Genomic DNA, 22,615 nt, shown 5'->3' on the forward strand with positions numbered 1-22,615 from the left:
TCATCCAGTTGTAGTTTTAAATCCTCTTGGATAGAGTCAGTATGAAGTCTGATTTTTGCTTTCCTTTTTTCTGAACAAAAATAAAATCTTATGAAATTCATAGTCACAAACTTAAAAGCGAAGCAGTGTTTAGGAGAGAGTTATTTTCTGTCAAAGATGAAGAGTTAACAAAATGATGTTATCTCCATGATCTGCTCCATCACTCACTTCTTCCAGTTATTAATTCTGAAGGTCTGTTTTGTGTGCCCACTTAGATTGTTTTATGTGAACAAGGTACCAAATTTACTTTTGAATGTAAAGCCAATGGTTTATGCTTGGGCAAAGTATAATTAGTGATTATCAGAGAGAAATAATGACAGATTTTTCTGGATGGTTTCATCTTTTGGCTGCTTTCTTATTCTTGCTTTAGTTTTGTTAATGTCTGACACTTCTCAGTGTTTTAGTCTTCAGTGTGAAAGCAGAGCTGTTTCTGTGAGGTGCAAAGTGATTTCCTCCACTTAGTGAAAATTTATTTAGTTTACTCTTGTGTTATTTATTTATTTTACTTTTGTGTTACCCGTTTAGTGTCCACCAGAAGGCTCCTCTGCTTTCTGAAACACACAGAATGATTTTCTTTGCATATGTAACAAGGTCATCACTGTTACAAGCAGGGATTCATCAGTTTGCTTTCATTGATACAGTACACACCTTTCTTGAACTAAGCAATTAACTTACAATGTAGTTTGAAACAAGTGAATGATGAAGTCAGGTTAATTACAATTAGTGAGTCTAGATTTGAGCCATTGTTATGTAATGGAAGTTCAATCCATGCACACTTAATGCAATAGATATGAAATAAACATCTTAAGAATTTTTTTTCAGCTGTTACTTTTATGCATTATGTAAATATGGTGCACAATTATTCTGTTACTTGAGAAACTTGAAACTGTAGTCCCTCACCATCTATGCATTCATATGTTTGTAGTCTTGGCTGAGAAAAGCTGCATGTACTTTGGCACTTGCCCAAGTTATCATGTAGAATGATGAAGTTATCATTCTACAGACTATTCTAGTTGTGAAGATTGCTCTTCACAGTGTTCATGCTTCACAGTTCATGGGCTGAAAACAAATCATTGACTCTGCAAGGCTGTCAATGCAGTTTCTTTAATGTTGGTTGAAAAATGTTTTCTTAATTTTCAGTTTAGCAGCCCATGTTAGTGATGATTCAGTGGGGAGAGAATATGTTAGTGGCAAATTAGGATAAAATTTGAAGACGCTTCTCAGAGCAGTTCTTCATACCTATTGATTAATTTTGCTGTAACTGTTCTGGGATTCCATCCTAAGAAACAGGTTTGATTTACATTTTACTAATTTAAAACTTCCAGAAATGGAGTTCACAGAGCAGCAATGTTTGAACCCACGGAACAATCCATCTTAGCAATGGATACAACTTTTAAATGGTGCTTTTCAGAAATCCTGGTTAAAAATAGCCAGTTGTCTGCTGATGTTCACCAAACAAAACAATTGCTTAGGGAAAGCAGATTAGTTCAGGTCGCTTTATTTCCCCCCCTCCCTCTCTCATCACTTTCTCTAAGTGTATTTTAGTGTAGAGCCATAAACACATTCTCAGAAAGGCTTCTTACTGTTGATTTGCGTGTTTGGCAAAATAAACAAACAAGGCTAAATTTTTGAGTTTCTCAGGAATTCAGTGCTCATATTTTTCTGTTTCCCTTTGTTTGTATTTCCCTCTTCTGCTTATCTAACAGAAACATTCAGGTATTATTTCCTACTGGACAACAGCTGAATTATGGAGAGGGACCCAAGTTTAAGATGGTGAGAAATTTCCCATATACTTTAGATAAGTTTACTGATGACATTTCATCACAATGCATCTCAGTTACCAGATAAACCTTTCTAGTGTTGATTGTTTTTCTTCTGATGCTCATTAGATTTGCCAGAAAGAGTTTTGTGTTTTTAGGTAAGGGTATAATAACTCAAGTTTGTGTTTCTGTAATTTGTAGCTGTTTATTACCATCAGTAAATCTTCATAAAGTACTCGGGAAACTCTACAGGAGAATGGTTTAACACATGATGATCTGGTATCCTCTGCTGGTTTTACTGCAAAACAATTCAGGATGTCACTAGTGTGCTTCAGCAGCATGGAGTCCTGCAGATAATTGAGGAACCTTACTTGAGTTTGAAATAATGCTAAGTTACTAACACAGTTCTTAGTTAAGCAGTGTGAAAGCACAAAAAACAAATTTATATAACTGCCGAGCTCTATTTGCTGCTATAGTATTTTAAGTACTTGTTTGTAAATAAACAGGGGAAAAAATGGATACAGCCGATATTTGCTTCTCTGCAAAAATCAGAAGAAACTGTTTCAACTGCCAGCAATAGTTCTTCCAGTTATTTTTATGGGAGCTACATTCCACTTCCAAACTAGCACTATGGATCTCTATTGTAACAGTGTCCTCCTGGAACTCAATGGGAGACTTCTTGAATATGGACCAAATAATTTATTTGGCTGCTGGCCATGTGTTGTCTTTCAGAGCAATATGACTGCTCACTGCATAATAGAACAGGAAGAAAAGAGGCATATGGAAACAGAATTTAAAAGAAATGGTACCATTACTCAACTGAGCTTTAGGTGCTCAAGGTGACAGTAATTAATGCAGTCATGAAATGAAGAAATCAATTATGAAGCCTGCTATGTAGGTGCTTAGCATTGAAAAGTGCTGTTTTTATAGTAAATAAGCTGTAAACTTCTGTTGAAAGATGAATCACACTAACAGTTCTTACATTTGATGATTTAATTAGTTGTTTGCTTGTTTTTGCTCCTGCTATTATACAAACTACGAAGGCATGAGCATCCTATATTAAAACTGTATTTAATAGCATCATTGGAAAGAAATTTGATCTTTCAGATGACTATAAACTCTAGACCAGCATGTATCTGTCTTCTACTTTTATTTTGAAGTGTGCAGTATAATCCTATGTGTTTTATTGTTGTGTTTTAAGACATTACTTCTTTAAGTAGATGTCATGCTTAAGTATGCCATCTATATAACATGAAAGCCAAGCAATGAAAAATAGTGATTGTAAAATTGATGTCGTCAGTAGTTGTTAATGGGAGATATATAGGGTATGTATGAAAAATATAGGTTAGCACAGCAATTCTTTTGCCAGTTCAAAAGTTGCATTTGCTACAGCTTTGCAAAATATTATATGTCCATTCTCTCTAGATGAGTCATCTTTTTGGAAGAAAGAGGAGAGAATATTTTTTCATCATCATGATCATTGTAATAATGAACTGCAGAAACTATAATAGATTTGATCCCTGGCTTGGCAAGCTCTCTGAAAGATTTTGCAAGACAGTTTACATAATTCTTTCCATTGAACTTTCTAGTATTGCATATATTTTAATTGTTAACTCAAACATACCAAACTTTTAAGTAGTTTCTATAAGCGTAGGTTAATGTTTCGTAAGTATTTTATGAGCAGAGTTTGTGGTTATACATTTTCATACTTACAACCTTAATTCACTTGTTAAAATAGGCTCTCTGTTTGCTAATAGTTACCAGCTGTAACTAATACATTAGCAGATCTACCATGTAGTATTTAAAATGACGCATTTCAAAATCAATAACAAATGTCCTGCTGTAGGATTAATTGGCAAACTTGTCTTATACAATGGTCAGTACGCTATACACAATTCTTTTGAAATTACTATAAATCAACAATAGGGAAACAATGGTGTGTAAATTCTTAAAAACTTAGAAGTCAAATAGGAAAAGCAAAGATATTACTTACTGTAGTTGTTGTTTGCTTCTCTTGTCCCTTTTACTTTGCCTCGCTTATCAATCCTCATATACCACTGAGTTCGACAGAAAAGTCTTCTCACTCTTACATCCCCCCCTTCCATATAATCATAGCTTCTGGTATGTCGCTCAGGGCTGGAACAGTTCACATTTGTAGCCATTTGCTCTGGAGTCATGTCATTGCAAGCTAAAGATATAGTGCCCATTAGAAAGATAATGTAAAAGTATGATCTGTAGAGCAAAATTGGCAGGATCCATGTCAGTATCCATTTGTGCATTATAGTGCAGTGTTCTGGGTGTTCATGAACAACATAATGAAAATTAAATCTCAAGTAGACTGTTGCTCTTAGGTCACCGACCTGCCTTCTGTCTTTATGAGTTACAGATTCATTTAAATGAGATTGTTCCCTCTTCTAGAATCCTGATCGTTATTCCTTATTAGTTAATGGCGAAATAGAAGAGCTTCTTTAATATCTCTTCAGTCAGAATATCCTTTAAAGACACAAGTTATAAAAACCTTTGTTGCTGTAACCTTCTGTACTACTTGAATTTGCTGCTTGCACTGAAAGTAAAAAATCTGTGAGAAAAGGTGCATGTGTAAGTCTTTATGCTCAATTGTTACAGACGTGCAAGGATACATTATGCTACTGAAAAGTACTTTACATAAATGTATGACATGCTAAGTTGACTCTTATAAATATGCAAATGTATATACAGTAGATATCTTTCACATAACTTATTTATTACATAAACAGACATTTAAACTGATTGTAAACATTGTTCTATCTTCACTCTTAAGTCCTTCCAAAAATCCCCTACTGATACAGCAGAAATACTTTCTCATGCATGGCAAAATTCTGCTGATTACTTCATGCATATATCTTTGCTATTAACACGATTATCAGGTAACGTTTCCTTAGTTTGAATTTCAAGACAGACTCGAGTCTAAGCCTGTGTTTTTATTCCTACTTTTTTTTAGTTTATCAGTACATACAGTTTTCTTAATGCTTTTTAGCATCTAGCATATACAAACGAAGATAAAGCTTGTTAACTGTTAGACACTGTAAAACGTTCTCGTAAAGGACAGATAACTTACTTGTTCCTGTTGATAAGAGCTGGATACCCAAGTATTCCATTTCTGTTGTCTGCTTTTTGCAACATGAGACACAGCACTGCAGCTACAAACTTTCTCAGCTCAGAAAGACTCCACCAAAATAATAATTGTTTCCATAAATCAACACGCTGGAGAGATGTGTGCTTATGCGTGTGCGTGCATGTGTGTGTAGAGCCTGTTGTTCAGTCCTTTTCGATAAATACCTTTGCTGACCTCACTTGGAAGCAATTAGAATTTAACCAGTCAGCTGTCAGTTGAATGCACGAACAAAAATAAAAGGAGGCTTGCATTGTATCGTGTCCAATGGTCATCAGAGGGAGCTATGTACATAGTTTATACTTCAAATCTCCAAGAATCTACTTTCTAAAAACACAGATCCCGTGATGTGTGGATAGGATTGCGTTGCGTGCTAGTTAGTGTTTCTGTGCTTTGGTTTAGGTCAGTATTTTTCTGTCTTAAGAAAAAGTTCTCCTCTCTTTTAGAGACATGCACTTATTTCAGTTTTCTTTCAGATCTTTTCTGCAGCTCAGTGGATTCATATACTCTGCTTACTGCCTTTCTGATGGACATACAAAACGTGTGTTCATTGTGGAGAGAGTATGCTGTGGCTGATACGGATTGTGCTGCCTGTTTTTATATCGTAGGCTTGATATGAGGGGCCACTGCAAAATAAATAAATCACCGAGCTTTTACTTGATCTTCCACTGGGGGAAAATGAAAATGCATCCTTGGATGTTCAAAACACAACCTTTATCAACGTGAAGGGAAAAGTGCTACCGGGGATCAGCCTTCCTTAGTGTAGGTGGTTATTAGTTCCTGAAATGTGCAATGTGAGAAGGAAAAGTTGTAGCAGTACAAGTAAATCTCTCATGCACCAGCCAGTGGATGGCCAGCAGACTTCCACTCCCTGGAATAGGAGTAATGGGTAAAGGTGCCTGGCTTTCTGCTTATGTTTTTGTATCTGTCTCTAGCATCAGTCTGCACTCCATTTCACCTATAAAATGTATCTATTTTTAAAGCTTACAAATCTAGGTTTTAAAATACCTCTTTATTTTGTTTAACTTCCGTGCTGTTAATGAGAATATATCTCAAACACTTTTGTAGATAATAGTAAGAAGGAAAGTTTGGAATTCATTAATCAAGAATTTAGTTGTCTATACTTGATAAAATAATTTAGTTTTTCATTCCATGCTTTGCTTCCCTTACCATACATGCTGCTCTATAGAAATGGATAACAGTTACTTCTTAGAAAATAATGGAAATGCTGTACAGAGGCAGCTAAACACCATGCAGAGTACATACGTGCCACCTTGTGGTAAGGGGGACACAAATAGCATGGGGGCTTTCACTGGGATGATCCTAAGTAAGCATCAAAGGTAGAAGGGACTACTTGACCTTGTATTACACAGCCTTTCCTTTATACAGGGAATGAGTCGTTTACTTCCTTGAAGTACCCAGCTTCGCTGTTAGTGCTCCCTTGGATTAATCCCATTTGTCACACATTTCATTTATTTATAACCATTTTCCACTCAGAATCCAAGGGTGATCAATTTTTTTAGTATCTCCATTTCAGCATATTGAACTGTTCTCTATATTCTGTGACTCAGCCTAGTTTTCCTAGTTCAGCTAGGGCTTGGTACGTACATGACATTATGTGACTTCCAAAGGCTGAATGCCCACAGTAGATACACAAAGAGACTTTCATTAAATTAACCCTTGTAAATTGTGATTACAGTTGTTTCTGCCTTGACTTTGTGTCTTGTCAACCCATATCTACCATTCTGACCAGAAGTGGGGCTGCAGTGATTTATCCCAATTGTGTTTTTGCCAGTACATTTGCTGGATTTATATCAGTGTGTTCTCAGTTCTATTCCACAGTCTGACTACAGAATGATAGCAATGAAAAAAATCTGTGGTATTCAAAAGGCTTATCTGTTGTGTATTAAAAAGAAAGCAACCAAAGGTAGCATGTAAACTGTGTTTTACTCAGCAAAGTAAGATCCAAGTAAAAATGGTTTTGTAAATATTCTGTGTGGATTTCTTTATGAGCAGTAACAGCTTTCACTTTCAGATCCAAACTGAAATTTTTTAATTCCTTGCTAAGCTATTGTTTTTGAGAGTTAGTTACAGAAGAAGGATCTGTACCTGAGGTGTCAGATCTGGGTAGCTGGAGCTACACGTGGTCTGGGCATCGACATGTATTTCTCTTGAGTCTGAAAAATAATCATTTTCTGTGTTTTTCTGCTGTGTTTCAGTTCAGATCTTTAAGAAGTTTTGTTTAGAATAAAACAAGTTTAAATAAGGCACGAGCTATAAGCTTAGTTGGTGGCCAACGTAATTAAAGAATAACTGCTGATAGTTTCAACATTCTCACATTTTCTAGTTATGTAACTTTTTTAAAAATCCTTTGACTGTATTTTTATTTAATCACGCACATTTGTCTTGATGCACAAGTACAGCTGCTTAATTTTTATGAAAGGATGCCATCTTCATCTGCATGTGCAAGTCATGATTTTTTGCATGGGTTTAACTCACTCTTAAAACCAGGCACAACTAAAAACCTTCTTAAATTATTTTAATTCTATGGAATATTTAGCTTGACAGGCATGTCTTCCTCTGACTTCTTACAAACTTGCACACTAAGGGCTTTGCAAATTGAATCCCAAGCGAGTCTTTAATGATACAGAGAAATTGACTTGAAATTCTGACAGTTTTGTATTTCTCTAGCAAAGACTGTATTCAATGAAATAAATCTAAGTATAGTGGCCATGTGAAAATTGGCAAAAATGTGCTTTAATATTAAAACCTGCCCCTCTGCACTAACTCATGCATTTTTCCTGCTCACTTGCGTTCCCTTGCAGCAGTGCTGTGGGCTGTGCACATACTGGAAAGGAGAAAGTGAAAATAACTTTGCTTTTAGTTAGGAAAGTTGTGTAATATGTGCCATCCAAGTTTTGCATTGGGTCATCAAGGCAGTTTATATAAAAAATAAAAAATCACACCAAGAAAACACTCCATTTAAATTTGCCTTCAGGGCAACACGTACCTGACATTCTACTGCTCGTTGTTCCCCAATCCATTTCCAATTTGCTTTAGAACATCTGCCAAAAGTCTCAGAATTGGAGACAGTAAGAAGATAGTCTCAGTGTCAGACTTTAAACTGAAGAAGCTGGATTCTAGGACCCTGTGGCAATAGCTAAAATGGGATGGAAATTTCTTATGAAATTCACCTGCAATTATAAATTTTATATTATGAGCAATAAATGTGAAATGATCTCTTCAAACTTTGCTTTTAACTTGGAGCATAGCTGTGCACAGATATTCAAGGATGAAATATGCACACAGTGTGTTTGTGTTTGTTTTTTTAAGTACTCAGACAAGCCAGACACTTCTAACCCTTCACCTAGCTCCACATAGCTTAATTCTTGTGATTTACTTGATAGTTAAACATTTTATTGACCATAACAAAAATGTAATTCGTGTATGAAGTCTAAAGCAAGAATGAAAATTCATTACCACAATAATACTGATTATTAGCCTATCTGCATGTCTTTTTATCTTAGAAAACAATGTTAGTTCCTTTTAATTGGACCTTCCATCTGAAGGCAGATTTGGAGGACAGTTTTCCACCTATTTTTTTCCTAGTTCTTCGACTGTGTCTTCATTCATCTTCTAACACTGCATATATACCTCACTGAACAAAGGTTGATTGAGAATGGAAAATTATCTTCTTACTCAAATATTTCATTATATCTCTAATTAGTATCTCATCATGGAAACGAACTAGAATGACGTGTGACTTAACATCATGTATAGATAAATGCTTGTATTTAATGGAAAGGATTGCAATGTCACTTAGTAGTGGGTAATCTAATAGGTATGTATCTATACTATTTAAGTGATCTGAAAGCTGGCTGTGTGGAGCAGAGATAGCAAGTGGTCTGAATTTGTGATAGAATGTTTTGAGTGAGAGAGCACTAGGATTTAATTAGGGGAGTGGGACTGAACACTGCCAGGAACACGCAGGGGAAGGAGGAGCTGGCACCGAAGGAAGATGATTCAGAAGGGCTACTGCAGAAAGCTGAGCAAGGGATGGGGACCAAAATACAGAGACAGTCAGTAGGCAAGGAAAATATAACAGGAATACTTCCAAAACTTGAAGTGAAACCAGGGTTTACACAGAAGCAGTTTTTTGTTTGATCACGAACCTACAGTAAAATCTTTGGCATGGCCCAGAATATGTGGGACCTGAATTTGCTTACAGCCTGCTAGAGCTGGCAGTTTCAGTAATCAAAGAGCGGTGATAGATCTGAAGTGTACTACTTCCAGTTGAGTACTCTGGATGCAACAGCGCTCCTGGGATGGAATTTTAAAAACTTAATCACACACACATACGTGCCCCATGTTGAAAAATTACTGGTGCTTTGGGGTAATGTACTCCTAGGGCACAAAACACCAGTTATTTATCTTGTGCATTAACTTAGGGAGGGAACTTGTGAGGAAAAGAATGATGACACAGATTAAAGTCTGTATCATACTGCATACTCACAGAGACTGCCAAACTAATGTTATCAAAGTAAACTCTTGTCATCTCCTGACTAATAGTTACATTTTAAAAGAACATTAAAGATATAAAATTATGGGTAATATATTCGTACATAGATTAGAATGATTTATGAGTCAGATTTCTATCATACTGCAGTGATTTACACAGCTAAACATCTGGCTTTCAATCACATTAATGTATTCTGAGTAGGTAGTATGGGTTTTCTGGAGGCTTGTTCCTAGCCTTTGCTCCTGCAAAGTGCATGTTTCATTCTTTTTTCTTTGCTTTTTCTTCTTTTTTTCTTTCTCCCAAGCATATTTCCTTTCTTCAAATACTTGATATTCCCATGCAGATGCTGAAAGGACAATGTTTTCACTGAGACTCACTCACCTAACATCAAGATCTTTAGCCGATGTATATATAAATGAACAACAAAAGGAATAGAAAATATCTATATGGGTAATCACATAATTTGTAAATTCAGAAAATTGTGAGTAAATTCAGAGAAAGAGCAATTCTCTGTAATAGTTGTATGTTATTAAACACCTGTCTGAGACAGGGACACCATTTAGTCACAGCTGTAGTACTTTCCAGTTGTTTATCATTTGGATGACAAATAAGCATTTTCAGAACTGAGTGAACTTAATAAGTGGGCCTTTAATAGAGAAACTGCGTTAATAATTGATTTACAGTGTGTACTCCACCACTTTCTTCACTTTTCTCCATTCCCTGTCTGATAATGAAGTCCATGATATTGTACTAAATCTGTGTGACTTCAGGCCAGAGTCATCATTTGATAAGAGTGTGAAAGGAGGATGTAAGGATGCTGTGATCTGTAGTCAGATGCCAGGCACAGGTGCAGGGTTATAACAGGTGTGTCAGCATGGTTCCTGAGGCGTCTGGCATGGACCAGTGGACCAGATTTTCTGTGGCTTGAATATAATGAGCAGAGTAAAGTTTCAAAATGCCTTTGCATTCAAAGCACATGGAAAATGGAGAATGTGTCAGAATTGCAAGGCTCCTTTCAGAGTTCCAGAGAGAGAGTTTAGGCAAGATGTGACATTTTGTTGCCTAGAACAAAGGTAGTTTTTATTCCAAGGTACCGTCCTGCTTCTCTATACATGTAGTTCTTTTGTAGATTCAAGGACTGATCTGTTCTGTTGGTGAACAGCTGTACTTTCTTGAGTTTAAATGTCTCCCACTGCAGCTGTTACACTGTTAAGTAGTTATTTGCTGGGCTTACAGCATTAGCAAGGATAGAATTTTGTTGGCAGCTGATGAAGGTCAGGCTTTAAAACAGATCTGAATCAGAACTGATACAGGTCTAATCTGCCTCTTCACTCCTGGCTTGCTTTGCTTATCATAATTATTACATGGCTCAGATAATTTCTATGCTTTAAAAGCATTTCAGTTGCAATTTTTTTTATTCTTTTTTTTTTTTTTTTTTGCACTTACTTTTGACAAAGACGGTCCATTGTAGCTAAATTTTATCCATTCATACCTAAAAATTACTGCTAAGTGTAATTGGAATGCAGAATGTTTGGGAGGTGATTAAGAGACAGAGGAGAAACCAAGGCCTAAGTCATCTGAATTTCGTTTTCTCCCATAGCAGGCAACATTTTAAATTTCAGTACTAAAGAGGAAAGAAAACTTGATGCCTTGATAGCAATTTGTGTAGAGCAGTGGTAGCTTTTCAACCTAGGATACTGGATTGACTGAATCTGCAGCATCTGACTAGTTTTTCTACGTGTTGCATGGCTATGCCATGCGTGACCACATGTTACTGCAGCAAATCTTTTTCTGTATTAAAAGAACATTTTTCTGAACTGACTTTGTGTGACTACAAAGAATGTATGACTACCAACCTTTTACTTCAATGGCTTCAATGTTTAAATCTCCTCCGTTGCAGATGAAAAACTGTGGCATATGTTTAAAAAAATCTGCATCATGTTTGAGAAGATGATGTTCATAAGAATGCCCATTATTCACGTAGGAATTATGTGATTTTGGAGACTGCTAAGCATAAAAAATAAGTGCATGTGACATCTTATAAATATTCTGTACCTTGGAAATAGATTTTAAAACATTCTCGTGTGTATATATACCACATTTTGGTTTTCCTGATACATATGAAAAAAGAAATGGTTTATAAACACAGAAGGTGGTGTATCAGCTCCAGCAATAACGTTACTTTTCTGAGCATGGGAGCCAACTGAGTGTGTTTTTTATTTTTAGATCCAGTTCTTACAAAAAAAAACCAAAACACAAAACACAGACTAAGAAGATAAAATCACTCTTTTCTCAAATATTTATTTATTTCTTTACTTGAAAGAATTTGAACAGTCAATTTTTTGCTAGTTAACCGCATTGCAATAAAATCCTTCTCCGAAGATCATGCCTTTGTTTATTTGTTTGTTTCATAGCATTGTTAGGAATGAACAATACGTTGGCAGCATCTGGTATAAATTCTTGGTTTCTAAGATGTCTCTGGTGAATAGTTTATCAAATTTAACATGTATTCTATAATCTTTAGTTACAGAACAGTTTTTCTATGCAAGTAAATGGTCTGTGCCCTTTCTGACAAATCCTGTCGGTGTCTAAAATGTTTATCTTTTCTTGACTGTGAAGCCTGTGGAAGAATAGATGGTTATCTTAAAGTATGCTAAAACCTTGTTACAGCCCTTAGATGAGGACTGTGAGATTTTGTCAGTAATGCCCTTTCCTCTACTTTATTCCATGGCCTTGCAACCAACGTGACTTTAATGGACATTATATCAGCATTGAGAAGAAAACAACCTTGATCTTATCGATGCTCAGAAATACCTCAGTGGGTGAGGGACAAGTGCTTGGGGCCAGGCACTTTTCAGTGAGATGCCCAGAAACAGAATAAGGGGCACTGGGTACACACTGGAACACAGGAAGTTCTGTACCAAGGGAAAACTCATTTACTTGGAGGGTTATGGAGTACTGGAGAAAATTGCCCAGAGAACCTGTGGAGTTTCCGTCTTTGGAGATATTCAAAACCCGCTTGCACAACCCACTGTAGAGAACCTACTTTAGCAGGAGGTGGATAAACAGTTTCCAGAAATCCCTTCCAACTCCGATGATTCGGTGAGATTCTGTGATGGATGAATCTCTCTTTGTACTGCTGTGGAATAAGCACTTGATTATGTCCACAAAAATGAAGCAAGTTTGCATGGATGGATTTACCAGGTTCAGAGTTTTTGGTTTTGCAGTCTTAATATCAACTGCTCCAACATCAGAAGAAAATTTATACTTGCCGATTTCCACAATTTGTAGTGCAAATCAATAGGAAGAGTAGAATCACTAAACATTTAAAAATAAGCAAAAGCTGACATTTATTCCTTTAGAAATATTTTGCACTGTCAAAGTATTCTTATGCCTTCAGAGGGATGTTTGCAGTATTGAGTCAAGGTGCTTCTGCTTCTTTCTACAATGTGAGGACCAAATATTTTTACTTTAGACTCCTCTAACCAAACAATTTCTGTAATAGTTACAGGCACTGTTATCACAAACACAGCAAATGAATCAAAAAATTCAACTTTGATCAAATACCAGTCTTTTCAATATCCACATTCTTCTTGTGTAGCTTATTGTCTGAGTTGGCAAGATTAGTCAGCCTTTGCACAAGGAGATAGTTGAGCATCTTCAGGCATCCAAAGGGGTCTCTTAATGTACCAACAGGTGCTAGCACATGGAAGAGAACAGAGAGTTTGCTATGTGTTGAAGGAAACTAAATTGCATTACAATCACTGAAAGAGAAGAAATAATAGAAAAATCCTGGCAAATGCCATAAGAAGTGAGAGAGAGATGTGAACCCTGAGAAAGAATAAAGTAAGGAACTCCTAACATGTAAAGCAAGTCAGAAGAAATAAGAGCTACAAAATAGGGAATACTGTGTAGGTAAAAAAATAGCTCAAATAGCCTGGGGTCATTTTACCAAAGTGCAGGGAAGGATCAAGGAATTTCTCATACAAATCCCCTCTCCTCCTGTCTACTGTTTTCTTTCAAAACTTAGGAAAGAAATAACATAATCTGACAAATCAAATATGTATGAAGCTCTGCTGTGTGGAATCACTTCTAGGTTTAGTGTGAATATATTGAATATTCAATGTATTTTGACTCAACTGATGTGCAATAAAAGATTTCTAGAGACAGTTGTACCACGCAGGGAAAAAGCTTTGTTCACACAATAATTGTTTGTCATAAAAGTCAGAAATAAGTTCTCTGTTTTGCTTTTATAAACTGTTCTGTTTCAAGGCAAGTTTAGCAGATCCAATTGCGAGACCTGTGCTTTTCCCAAGGTTCCTTTCATCTGAGTTAACCAGGATAGTAGCAATTAGAGTTGGTGCTGAGCAAGGTCAACCTGGGACTCTTCTAGTTCTCATGAAAGTTAGGTAGATAAGGGACAAAGACACTGATGTGATTGATGGCTTAGTCAACATTCCTCTCTGTGTTTAAAAACTGTTTGGATGTGGTGCTCAAGGACATGACTTAGCAGAGGGCTGTTAGGCTTGGGTTGTATGGTTAGGTCATGGTTGTACTCGATGATCTTTAAGGTCTTTTCCAACTTGAATGACTCTGTGAGTCTATGATTTGTTTTGTGTTGTCGTTTGTTGGTTGTTTTGTTTTGTTTTCCTGCTCAAGAAACCCATTCAATTGCACGCTTACTGAAGAAAGTAGAGAAGCTCCCTTTTGCATGGTCTTTGGTGCCTATCCTGGATGCTGAAATGTAGAAAGGAAAAGTATCTGGCTTCAGTATGGCCACACAGAAATTTGTTGTAGAAACTGAGACATTGAGGATTGATCCTGAAATTCCTTTTGTGGCATGTGATTCCTTTGTGAATGGAAATCTTGATCTTTTCTAATGCATGTGGAGAAAACAGCTGGTCTATTCTGCAAAACAGTCCCATTATGTCTTAGTCACAGTTTTCAAGATTCCAGATACTAGCTTGCATTTAGCACAAAAAGAGCTCCCATCAGGATTGGCAAGAAGATAAGGCCTCCATTTAGTGGCTCTCTGGAGCTGAAGATTATTTTTGGAACTCTCATATCGTATTTACAGGCTTGTAAACCAAAGCAGTATTCCTGTAAAATATAGAGATCCAGATATAAAACAGTCACTTTTTTTTTTTCCTATGAGCTTTATTTCTTGCTCATTTGTAAGCAAACCTGAAAATACTGATTTTTGGGGTTTTTTTTTGTTTTTTTTTTTTTCCTTCACAGGGTTTTAAGATAATGGTGCATTGTAGTGTAACCAAATTAGGTGTCTGAAGGGCCAGATTGTTCCATGTTTCTTAGGTCTTTTTGTAAAAGAGGAGAGATCTGGTTTTGAGGTTTTTCTCAGTTCCTGCCCCACCTTTCTGAAGATACATATGCTCTCCCTCTTCAGTTTTGAGAAACACCCTCAGGGCATCCTTTTTATTTGAATTGATTTTCTGGATGTTTATCTTTTTTGATCTGGTCATGAAAAAGCACATCTGGTTCCTATTTTAATCTGTATTCCAGGGGGAGCAACATCATATTATAGAAGACTAACAATGCTAAAATAATAATCCATAATGATGCAACTTCTGGTAATTTAAAACTGTTTTATCCACTGTTTGTAGAAGTGTGTTAATGATGTAGGCCAACTGATCTCTTTGTAGATTAAACGCACCCTGGGTCCTGATAACGGAGAAACGTCTGACATCCACATAGACAAACCTTTCGAACCGTCAGGAATTCCTGGTGTTTTTAAATGTCTAAATGTTTTAGTATTTACAGACAGTGCCAAACCAAAGGTTGTGGAAACTGAAGCAGTCTGTTGAAAAAGAAAATCAGTAAAGCAGCCCCTGTGTTTGTTTATGGGTGAAATTGTGCTTTTAGAGGTGGTAGGGTTGGAGGTCTTAGTCATGTTTTTCTTTACTTTGTTAGTTGATTTAGTACTTGGCCTACACACTGAGCCTGCTAGAAAGTGACAGTGATTATTTTATTACAAGGTTGTGTGCTAGCAGCTCACCTAGGGTGCCAAACAACCTTCATGTGGCAGTATTTTTTTCTTGGTTCGAGTCAGCAACAAAGAAGAGAGACTGGACTGCGTGCATACTTTAAGCAACTATGTTCAAATACAGTATCTATGAAATGAGTGCGTAACAGTCAGGAAAACAGCAGGCTCCAATACCTAATGTGAAGTGATAAGGTTTGTTGTAGCCTTGACCTTCCTCGGTTATATTTCATATATGTCCTTGCATCATCAGTTTCATTAAAGTATGACCACAGGTGCCATCTCCACGCTAGGCTTTCTCATTATTTCAGAATAACTCGCAGAAGTTTTCCTTTAGAAATTGCTTTGGCAAGTGGAGAGAATATGCAAGCTCTAATTTCAGAGTATCAAACCCTTTCATTCAGCCTTCAAAATATTTAATGGAATTGTCACTTTAATATATTCCCGCTTCTCTCATCACTCTGGTTCAGCAAGGTTCCTACTGAAGCAGGATGTGGTATATTTTAAAAGTGAAGGTCCAATTTAATCTCAGTGTGATTGAATCAGGAGTGACATTCTCGGCAGGATGACAGTGTTGTGCGTTAATTATTTTAGAGACTAAAATACCATGAGGAAGTTGTGGTTCATGGTCTGCAGTCCTTTCTGCTCTGACCTGGTTTTAAGGAAAGCTAAGAAATACAGCTCATAATTTATTTTGTAAGTGCAAGCCTTAATATAGCAACAAATGTCTGAATGCTTCCACGATATCCTTCCTGAGAGCAAAATAAGCTGTTTTTTCTCTCACAGGTTTAAAAGAGCAAATTATATAAAACAGGAAAGCAATGGATTCTTTAGAACTTGCAGAACAGAAAACTTTTTAGAATTTTATCTGAGCTTCTGTAATCAATCTATATACATAGATTATATGTACATAGATACATAGATGTATCTCAAGCCAGAATATTGGGTGAGGGATATCGACTGTCTTCATTAAATTGGAAAGGCCACAATACATCTCATTGCTTCATGCTTTTGTTTTGCATTTTTAATAGTCTAGAAACAAGTGCATGAATGATATTGCAACTTTGTTGGCCAAAGAAATGCTTTGAATAGCTTTATTCCATCATCCTGAAACAGTCAGTTATGCTGATGAAATGTTAGATTTTTTACTTCCCATTGACATGAGAGTGAGTGTAAAAGGCTATTCCTTGGTGTTATGCATCAAGGAGTGACTTGCTAGAATGATGTGGTTCTTTCTGTTGGTTGAGTCCAATTTTTATGACATCTTTGAGGCAGAATATACTTCACTCTTATACTGAACTGATTATTTCTGCTGCATACATCTGAAGCGATATTACATTGCTGCCAGATATAGATGTGTTTCAGTGGTAGATAAAAGGAAATATTACTAGCCACTATTTACAGACCTACTTTAGGACCATCATATTTTGTAGCTATTATATTTCTTTGACAGTTATTTATCTAAAAACAAAGAACTTTAAAAGATACTTTCTTGTGAAGTGGGGAGGGGGAGTGGAATTACAGAATTGCAAATAATGGAAAGATGGAAGATTTTCTGATTTGTTACCTCAGTGAACTGGATTTGGTTTGACCTTTATTCCTCTTTTTTTGTGCAATTTCAGCTGTATTTCAGAAACTCTTCCCATCCTTAGAGCGCTCCAATTTGGAAGTATTTTTGTGAGTCAAAACTACTTTTGCTTCTACTGAAGGAATGGGGTGGAGGATCCAATTTTACTTTCTCTTTGGCACTCTTAGATTTCCCAAGTAGCCAACGTCAATCTATGGGTACTAAACCAAGTTTCCAACCTGTGAATTTTTTCAGCTCATTGATGATTTGCACTGCATCCAGTGTTGAAATTTTACGCTGAATATGAACCAGATCTGTCTTTCAGTGCTTTTGGTTTAATTTCTATATTCTTTTGATTGACTTCAAGTTCTTTCCTCTAGAATGTTTCCTGTACGTATTATGATTTAACTTCTATGTGAGCTGTGTAATTGCTTTCAAAATATGGCATAACTGTGTAGATAACAGTCACAAGTTCACCTTCCACTTTGCAAGATGCTGCTGTCTTGTTTAGAGAAGGCCGTTCAGTTTTGCGTTCTGTCTGAACTATAACACCTTTGACTGGCCAGAGGGCTCACAAAAGTAGTGATCTGGTACTTTCCAGGTAAAAATCTGGAGTTTTCCAGCATGGATGGGTAAATAAGATGCATGGGGGTGAGAGAGAGGCTGAAAGAAATCTTTGGTGTGAATCTCCAGTAGTTCATCAAACAAGGTTGATGTTACCAAATCTGTAATAGAATGAAACTTACTTCATTCACTAAAGCTAAATTTATGATTTCTCACTTTTATTAATAAGTGTATTACTTAAAAATCTGGTTTAATGCAGCCTTTATTTCTCCATCCATCTCTTATATGGATAAAAATCATTAGTTTTATTTTCTCACTGCAACAAAGATGGTGATGATACTGGATCATATGATTCCTCCATTCTGGAATAGAAAACCCAGCTGACTTCAATGATTTTCTTAAAAACTGATGATATGATAAAGTCACTCTGTTTAGCAATCAATATTAGAAGATAAGAATAGTAAGAGCAGCTTTATTGTACTAAATGAAAGCAGGGAAATGATCTCTGCTTTATCAAAACTTTACACATTTTAGAAACAGATGCCCTTTCAAATCAATACAGAAAAATTCCTGAATATTAAATTTTCAAACAGTAACAGCTGTCAGAAATCAATCTGTCTTGATTAACTGCTCTTGGAATAAACCAGATTTACCTCAAAATTAAACACTGTTATAGAATGTGTTCCTAAAATCAATGTATTATTTTATACTTAGTCCAAGGAATTCAAGTGGATAGAGAATTCATTGTATGTTTATTGCATAGTTCATAATATGGGAAGCCTTTTGTAACTGAAGCTAAATTCCACCTTTGCCTATGCTCACAAAGTAAGAAATGTTTATCCCAGGTTATCTATTCCTTTGTGGTTATTTTTCTTTGTTTTTATTAAAAAGGTAAACATGAAAATTGAATGTTTAGAGATGGAGTTTCAAACCAATACAGAAAATACCTGAGATGTTAGAGCTGGGCTCTTTCTAGATCCTTCACCACATGCCTACAATTCACACACAATTCCCTGCCTGCCTGCACCTGTTCAAGCTTTTTGCTATTCTGAGAATACATCTGTGTGTGGCACCCAGTCAGTTCTTTAAATGGAGATGCATTTCTAGTGCCTTCTGGGCATCAGGAACCAATTTATTCAGAGACAAGGATAGCACCGTGATTTTTCAAACTGTGATTTAAAGCAGTCAAAAGCTCAAATGATTTCTTGTTCATTATTCTAATTTTAACCATTCCTTTTTATTAATTAAAAACATATGGCTAACATGTATTTTACGTAACTGAAAGTAAGATGCAGGTTTGCATACTGAATTGCTGTGAAAAGTCATTTAGAAGAAACTTGGAGAAATGAAAAGTACCTGCAGCTCAATATAACGAAACTTGTATGAATATACTCATAGTCTTATTGTGATAGATTTTAACCCAACTTATTTTCTCTGTACTGATGCTGGCATTTGGTAAAAGCATTTTCTAATGCTGCTGTTCTGAAATGTGTGTCGAAGTCAAAGCAGAAATCAAAGGGAGCAGTCCTGTTTTCTCTCTAGGGTATCGTGTTGTCCCTGCACTAATTAATCTGCTAATTGCCACAGCCATAGGCACTGTTTTTTCAAGTCTGTAAATGTTTGCTGGTTAATTTCATCACAATGCTTTTCCTTTACTTAGACACTGAACATAAATATGACCAGTGTTTTATTTAAGTGTGTAACACTTTATTATTTAAGATGAAAACAACAGCAGAGTGAAAACTTAGGTAACTCAATTTGTGCATGATACCAGAGCAGGCCCAGAGATTGATAAAGTTCCTGCATACTAAGCTTCTATTAAAATGTGAAGAGGTGCTGCAGAGCCCATTCACAGCTTAAAGATTACTAAGTGTCAAAATCTGACTTTATTTTAATTGAGGAAAAAATAGGACTTTAAGTTTAGGACAAAATTGTACCCGGATTTCCATATGACTTTGTTAGATATCAGTTTACTTCCGATTGTGTCCTACGTAACCAGATGAGGTAATCATCTGGAGCAATGTACTCATGTGGCTGTTCCTCTACACGCTGTTGATTTATAAGGCTGTTTTCTGATTTGGCTCTACCAGATCTGAGCTATTTTCAACAAAGTCTTCTGAAAATTTATTACAGCTAATGTGATATTGTTTCCAGCTGTTTCTGTGCAGTACTGTTATTAAATACTGGAAGATAAGGCAACCAGATCACTTTCTCTATCAGACTTTGACACTAGGTCATGGGAATTAATAACGTTCAAAATGTATCTCAGTTGGAAAAGCCCGTTGGAGATCTCAACCAGCAGCAGATGTTAAAGCCAAACTGATCAAATTATTACCTTGCACTGTGAAAGAGGAGAAATATTCTGGAGGCCAGTCATGACATTTGGTCTTTCTGGGTGGCCTGCTTGTCTCAACCGATATATTCTAAATCCTGCTCAAGACACTTTCAGGTCATTGAGTTAGCGGCAGCAGATGTCATTCCTTCCCACCACACATTAAGATATTGGTGAGGTAAGATGTTAGCAAGATATTGAGAATGATTGTATCTGAGCTGATACAATCAGGCTTTTATAACTCTTGTTACTGCTCTGTTTTGTATGGACATAATATAGCTATCCAGAAAATGTCCATGCTCCCTCCTAATTGTAATTTTTAATCACCTTCAAGCTAACACTGAAGGTGATATACAAGAAATAATACTGAAAGACCAGGAGCTCCCCAAACCATTGCTTGTTGTCCAGAAGCAGCTGATTCAAAGCACTCCATGCTAACTGCAAACTATGTGCACTTTTAGTTATTACTGATATTGCCAGTGTGATCAAGGGATAAATAGCCATTATGTGTCTGCTTAAACATGCATTTGTGAGGTGAGGCTTATGTACTGTTCATGTGAGTCAGTAACTAAACAGTTTGCTTTGTATAGATTGTGGTGTCTGATGGCTTCAGGCTTCTTGAAGAACCACATCCCTATTCTTAAAACCACTCTCCACTTGGGAGCATGAAGTGCCAGTGGTGACAGTACAAACTGCAGTCACAGCTGAACATTTTAATAATATATATTGTTAATTTAATCAATGCAAAAAAATTTAAAGAAAAAAAAAAAATCTGCTGGACAGTTTGGCTGGTATGTTAATGCTGTCAGGAGCAGAATGCTTTAAGTAATCTAAGGAAGAGAAAAATGAACAACTATAGTAATAGTTTGCACATGTAAGAAAATAACAACAACAAAACAAACCCTAAACATATCATTAATTGTGTTACTTTTTTTATGCCATGATGTTCTGTTATGTGCAGGCACACAAGAGGATACCAATGAGGTCTGATTTTTTTTTTTTGCATATACTTGTACAAGTTGGTGGATGATGGTGCCCTGCAATCAGCAGAAAGGTGCTCTCTGAATGTACTTCTGAAGATGCTTATCATGGAAACTAAACTTCTTACGTGCTGAAATAGCATTCAAGAACTGTTCAGTGTTAAAATGTTGCTCCGCTATTCTGGTAGAATTTGTTTTTTCTGCATCTTCCTCCCACTAGGGCAGAATTCCACTGAGAGTAGAGTTTCAATAGCTGAATACATCGCAACTGAGAAAAGTTGTTTACTTTAACCTTTAAGATATCTGTTTTGCTTAAGGACTGAGTTAAGTGAGGTGCACTTGTTCTATTTAAGGTTTGAGATGTGAAGTAGTGCTCTCTATTGAACATCTTGGTCTGCAAAGATGCTCATTTTTCCAATGATTTAAAAAAAAAAAAAAAAAAAGAAAAAAGAGGGAGCACAGCTGATCTTCATCTGGTTAAACTGTGTTGTAAAATCATCTCTCAGTGCATTATAGCGTAATATAAAATGTTTTACAGAATTTATATTAGAAGTTTTGGTTATAGTATATGAACTTGAAAATACTGAACCCAGAGAACAGGAATTGTTATGCAGTGGTTTGGGAATATTAAATGAGCAGAACTGGGAAAAGGAACCTCTGCTCCTTCTCCCATAATGTCATATGAGCTTTCTGCTTGCAAGATGTTTCAATATACAAAAGCCTTCAGCTATCTATTGCAAGATGTTATGTGTTATAAGTTCTCTGATTACTTTCTAATTTTAAAACAAATGAGACCAGCAGAACATCAGGTTAAACTTTTTTAAAAAGGAAAACAAACTAGAAATGGCTCTTCATACAATTTTCATAAGCACCAAAGGATGCTGTTAAATACCAACTGTGTAAAACTTCAGGGATTCCAGAGTTGGTTAGTAGAAAACACCAAAGAGAACTCTGAAATGCAGTCACCACCTCTGTGCTTCCTGAGCCACAGAATGCTTGTGGCCAGGAGAGATTTCTGTGGGAACATCACTGTGTTTGCCATGCTCTTACAGGCATCTTCAGGCATCTCATATTGGTCAGAGTTGGAAGTAGGATGCTGCACTGCATGTACCTTTGGTTTGACTGGCGCTACTTTTACATTCTGTTATACAAAGAAACAGTCCAGAGAAGTCTTGGTTTGTTTTTGTTGTTTGTTTTTTTTTCCTGTTAAGAGAAGTCAGATTTTAAAGCATTCTGTGTATGTCGGATACAGCAATTATTTCTCTGATATTCTTACCCTTATAAACTCATAATACGTTCGTTTTTTCTTCTAAAATTTTCTCATGAGATCTGAAAGCCTAGTCCATATATATATAAAATATCTAAATGAGGAAGAATCAATAGCAAATCTTGTTTGTTTTTTTCTTAATTCTCTAATTCCATTCTTACTCACAGCCCATGCTTCTTAGCTCCACAGGCTTGCTAGAAAGGCATATCTTTCTTGTGTTCTCTGCAAGTTTTTGAGTAGTGTCAGTGGAAATAAGTGGTATCTGATTTCTCAAAGCTGTTCTTAATTTTGATGTTAGAATGTCATTTAAATAACAACTTGCAATATCTTTCCATCATTGACTTCTTCAACGTCCAACTTTTCAATCTCCAGTCTCTGTCTGATGCGTTGTTCTGTGCTCTGTGTATCCTGTGCTTAGTCTCTGTAGTACTGAATATC

The 22,615-nt window shown here is 36.2% G+C and overlaps 2 protein-coding genes across 12 annotated transcripts in view; one reads left to right on the forward strand and one right to left on the reverse strand.

Moving 5' to 3' along the window:
- FGF7 (fibroblast growth factor 7) overlaps positions 1 to 5,084 on the reverse strand; it is a 28,593-nt gene extending 23,509 nt beyond the window's left edge. The window contains exons 1-2 of one of the 5 annotated variants that reach the window (XM_015872929.3): positions 4,897 to 5,084; positions 3,793 to 3,987 (exon numbers count right to left, since the gene is read on the reverse strand). In XM_015872929.3, coding sequence (XP_015728415.1) covers positions 3,793 to 3,987; positions 4,897 to 4,936 — 235 coding nt within the window. In that variant the 5' untranslated portion in view covers positions 4,937 to 5,084. Of the gene's footprint in view, positions 1 to 3,792; positions 4,378 to 4,896 lie in introns of all 5 variants that reach the window. The other 4 variants (XM_085515469.1, XM_085515470.1, XM_032446780.2 and 1 more) reach the window with 4 other exon arrangements.
- FAM227B (family with sequence similarity 227 member B) overlaps positions 1 to 22,615 on the forward strand; it is a 121,187-nt gene that overhangs the window by 39,115 nt on the left and 59,457 nt on the right. The window contains exon 4 of one of the 7 annotated variants that reach the window (XM_085515473.1): positions 17,090 to 17,144. The exons of the other annotated variants lie outside the window; for them this stretch is intronic. Within the exon in view, the coding sequence (XP_085371599.1) occupies positions 17,090 to 17,144 (55 nt within the window). The remainder of the gene's footprint in view (positions 1 to 17,089; positions 17,145 to 22,615) is intronic. 7 annotated transcript variants of the gene reach the window in all.

This window comes from Coturnix japonica, chromosome 14, assembly GCF_054131305.1.
Source record: "Coturnix japonica strain WE chromosome 14, WE-NBRP24, whole genome shotgun sequence".
In the NCBI taxonomy this organism is placed as follows: domain Eukaryota; kingdom Metazoa; phylum Chordata; class Aves; order Galliformes; family Phasianidae; genus Coturnix; species Coturnix japonica.